The sequence below is a fragment of the Priapulus caudatus genome, unplaced genomic scaffold (assembly GCF_000485595.1).
Source record: "Priapulus caudatus unplaced genomic scaffold, Priapulus_caudatus-5.0.1 Scaffold568, whole genome shotgun sequence".
NCBI classification, from domain to species: domain Eukaryota; kingdom Metazoa; phylum Priapulida; class Priapulimorpha; order Priapulimorphida; family Priapulidae; genus Priapulus; species Priapulus caudatus.
The window spans coordinates 43,887-47,179 of record NW_014577629.1 but is presented as its reverse complement, the minus strand read 5'-3'; the positions used below and the strand labels follow the sequence as shown (position 1 = coordinate 47,179).

At 41.5% G+C, this 3,293-nt stretch overlaps 1 protein-coding gene across 1 annotated transcript; it reads left to right on the top strand.

Annotated features, from left to right (window-relative positions):
• Positions 1-514: 514 nt before the first annotated feature.
• On the top strand, positions 515-2,783 carry LOC106811720 (E3 ubiquitin-protein ligase MARCH3-like; the record flags this gene model as incomplete). The annotated part of the gene is made up of 4 exons (XM_014815426.1): positions 515-727; positions 983-1,192; positions 1,418-1,574; positions 1,943-2,783. Coding segments are annotated over 4 exons (756 nt in total), but the record flags the coding sequence as incomplete, so codon positions are not given.
• Positions 2,784-3,293: the final 510 nt, after the last annotated feature.

Below are 3,293 nucleotides of genomic sequence, written 5' to 3'. Positions count from 1 at the left end.
TACTACTACTACTACTACTACTACTACTACTACTACTACTACTACTACTACTACTACTACTACACACACACACACACACACACACACACACACACACACACACACACACACACACACACACACACACACACACACACACACACACACACGCACGCACGCACGCACGCACGCACTTATTCCTATTCAATTGTAGTCGCTAACAGTCACTTACTTACTCACGTACTCACCCTCTCGTTTACGCACCAACTTAACCACGTGCTCACTTATCACAATTACATGATTAGTACGTAGTGAGACGTTAAAGTAAAGTGCGTTGGCGGTGTTTCACTTCACAAGTGCTGCAGCGTTATGGTGGTATTATAGTGGTACGTACGGCTCAACCGTAGTGCTACAGTATGTGCACTGGCGCATACACGAGCACATACTCCTCTCTAAACGCTCATGAAACAAAAGTAAGCACATTTATGAAATGAACCATTCCCATTTGTAACACTACTCGAATTTTGTTTGTTACCATTACAGCGTATTTAGTGAGGCTACATTTTGCCGGATCTGCCACGATGTGGATCGAGAAGAGCGGCTTATCTCTCCTTGCCGATGCACGGGGTCTATCGGTACCGTCCACCAGTCATGTGTTGAGAAATGGCTGATGTCATCTAATACGGACGCATGCGAGCTCTGCAGATTCCACTATATCACACAGAAACAGACTCGGCCGTTCTTAGAGGTACATATTAACATTATTATATACACACTAGTACAGTAGCAGTAAAACCTGCACGTGATTTCATATAGCATTAAGTACTCGAGTCTATTATATATATATATATGGTACGTAGCTACTCAAAATATTCTTTGTATTTTTTGAACACCATGGTCAACCCCATCAAAAATAATGAGACAACAAATCTTTGAGTTTATATGACGATTATAACTTGCGCGCCCCCTATTCTTGACAAATGCCCTTAATATTATTTGACAGTGGTTGAAGGAACCACCAAGCCGTCAAGATCAAAGGCACCTTATCGGAGACGTGGTTTGTTTCTTAGTGCTGGCACCACTTGCCTCGGTCAGTGCATGGCTGTGCATCAAAGGAGTGCTGCATTATGTACAATGGGAAAACCAATGGGAAGCTGCTGGCCTGATCTGCCTCACATCTTTCCTCATAATTATTTTCCTTGTTTGGTGTTGTGTAAGTGTTTTATATCACGAGAACATCGACACGATAAATATCGACCTCAAAATGTTAGCCTTTAGAAAATAATCAGAGTAAAACATACCGTTAAGTAATTAAGAGATAAATTGCTTGCTGTTGATTATGCTAACGTGACACTGTCCAGCCTACATCATGCATTTTATTTTTTGTAAGAAATGTGTTCTGAATGTAGAAGCAATTATTGTTCTCGTATGTTCACAGATCTCTAGCCACTACCATTACAAAGTATTCAAGGAATGGCAAAGTAAAAACCCGATTGTTCGTGTAGTGGGTATCTGCGAACTCGATAGCACACGAAACAACACCCATGCACATAACGCCCAAGAAGACATGATATTTGAAGAACAAGAAGAATCGGGTATATCGGCTCATTGTTTTGTCTGTCCTAACATATGATCACTACCTCGCAACGATCGCGCACACGCACACGCACACGCTCACACTCACGCACACGCACACGCACACGCACACGCACACGCACACGCACACGCACACGCACACGCACACGCACACGCACACACACACACACACACACACACACGCACACGCACACACATACACACGCTTACACACGCGCGCGTGCATACACACACGCGCACATTATCAGGATGAAAATACTATTATTATATATTAATACATCTACTACTAATATTATTATTCTACCACTGACATTATAGGTGGCAGCCATCGGTTTATCCTAACCGTTTCTAACTCATCGCATTTCAGAAAATTCCTATACGGACAATGGCCAACGATTCCCAGCGACTGACGATGTTGCCATCGGATTCCCGAGCTTACTGGGTGCTGCTGCGAACACTGTGCCGTATCGGGATTGCGAAACCGAAGCCGCAACCGAAGAGCAAGCGCAATGTTCAGACCCGCTACGTGAGACGTTGGTTTGACGGAGTGTCCCAAATATTTCATCAGACAAACATATAACCAGCGTGCTTTTCCGTTTTGGAAAAATGCCAGTAACGGATTTAATTAACTACGCCATAGCAATACGATAGTTGTAATCGTTTTAACACGAAGTTTCACGAAGTAACACGTCTTGTGTAAAATACGTGTCGGTAGCGAAGCCCATTGCAAAGTGGCTGTGCTTACATGACCAACGTAATTACGTAAGGATATTTACAAGTGCGTTTATACATTTTTTACATGATTATATTTTACGAATAATGAATTTTAGGAGGTTAAAGATATTAATCCCCAGTGCTAACATTAGTAACATGTACGTGTGTGCAGCATAGGCATTGAAAACATACTCACCATGAAAGGATTTATCAACTGATATTTGCAACCGCGCATTGGATACATCAAACACGAAAAGTACCAAAAATATTTATCATATATATTAATTAATTTAACATGTTAAACTAACCTATTTATACAATATTTATAAGTGCAAAATACTACTATTAGACATCACACTAACGCGTTACTTGTGATAAATTTACACCGTTGTGTTTTGAACTAAACTTTGATACTAGACTTTCATGTACTACGAACTATTTATTATTCCCTACTGTGATTACGAAGAGCAAATAAAAAATACTATTGAGAATGAGATATGGCCTTAAATTCGTATTATTAGTAAGAACAACGATGACCAGAGCGGGACACAAGAAGAATGAGATTATCATTTTAATGGGAGTTATCAAATGAGAGTCACTATTTTCATCAAATAGTACAATTTATAATAAACAATATCTACTTGTACTCGATATTTGCTATATTCGCACTTGCTACGAGATTACACTTCATACCCCACTAATACCTATAGCTATTAACCCTCATGTTAATTTAAAATGGTATCCGCAGATACTCTTCATCGGGGCCTGTGGTGCGGTAATATGTGGTTGAGGAGTGTGGGGTAGTGTGAGAGGGGCTGTGATGCGGTAATATGTGGTTGAGGAGTGTGGGGTAGTGTGGGAGAGGCTGTGATGCGGTAATATGTGGTTGATGAGTGTGGGGTAGTGTGGGAGGGGCTGTGATGCGGTAATATGTGGTTGAGGAGTGTGGGGTAGTGTGGGAGGGGCTGTGATGCGGTAATATGTGGTTGAGGAGTGTGGGGTAG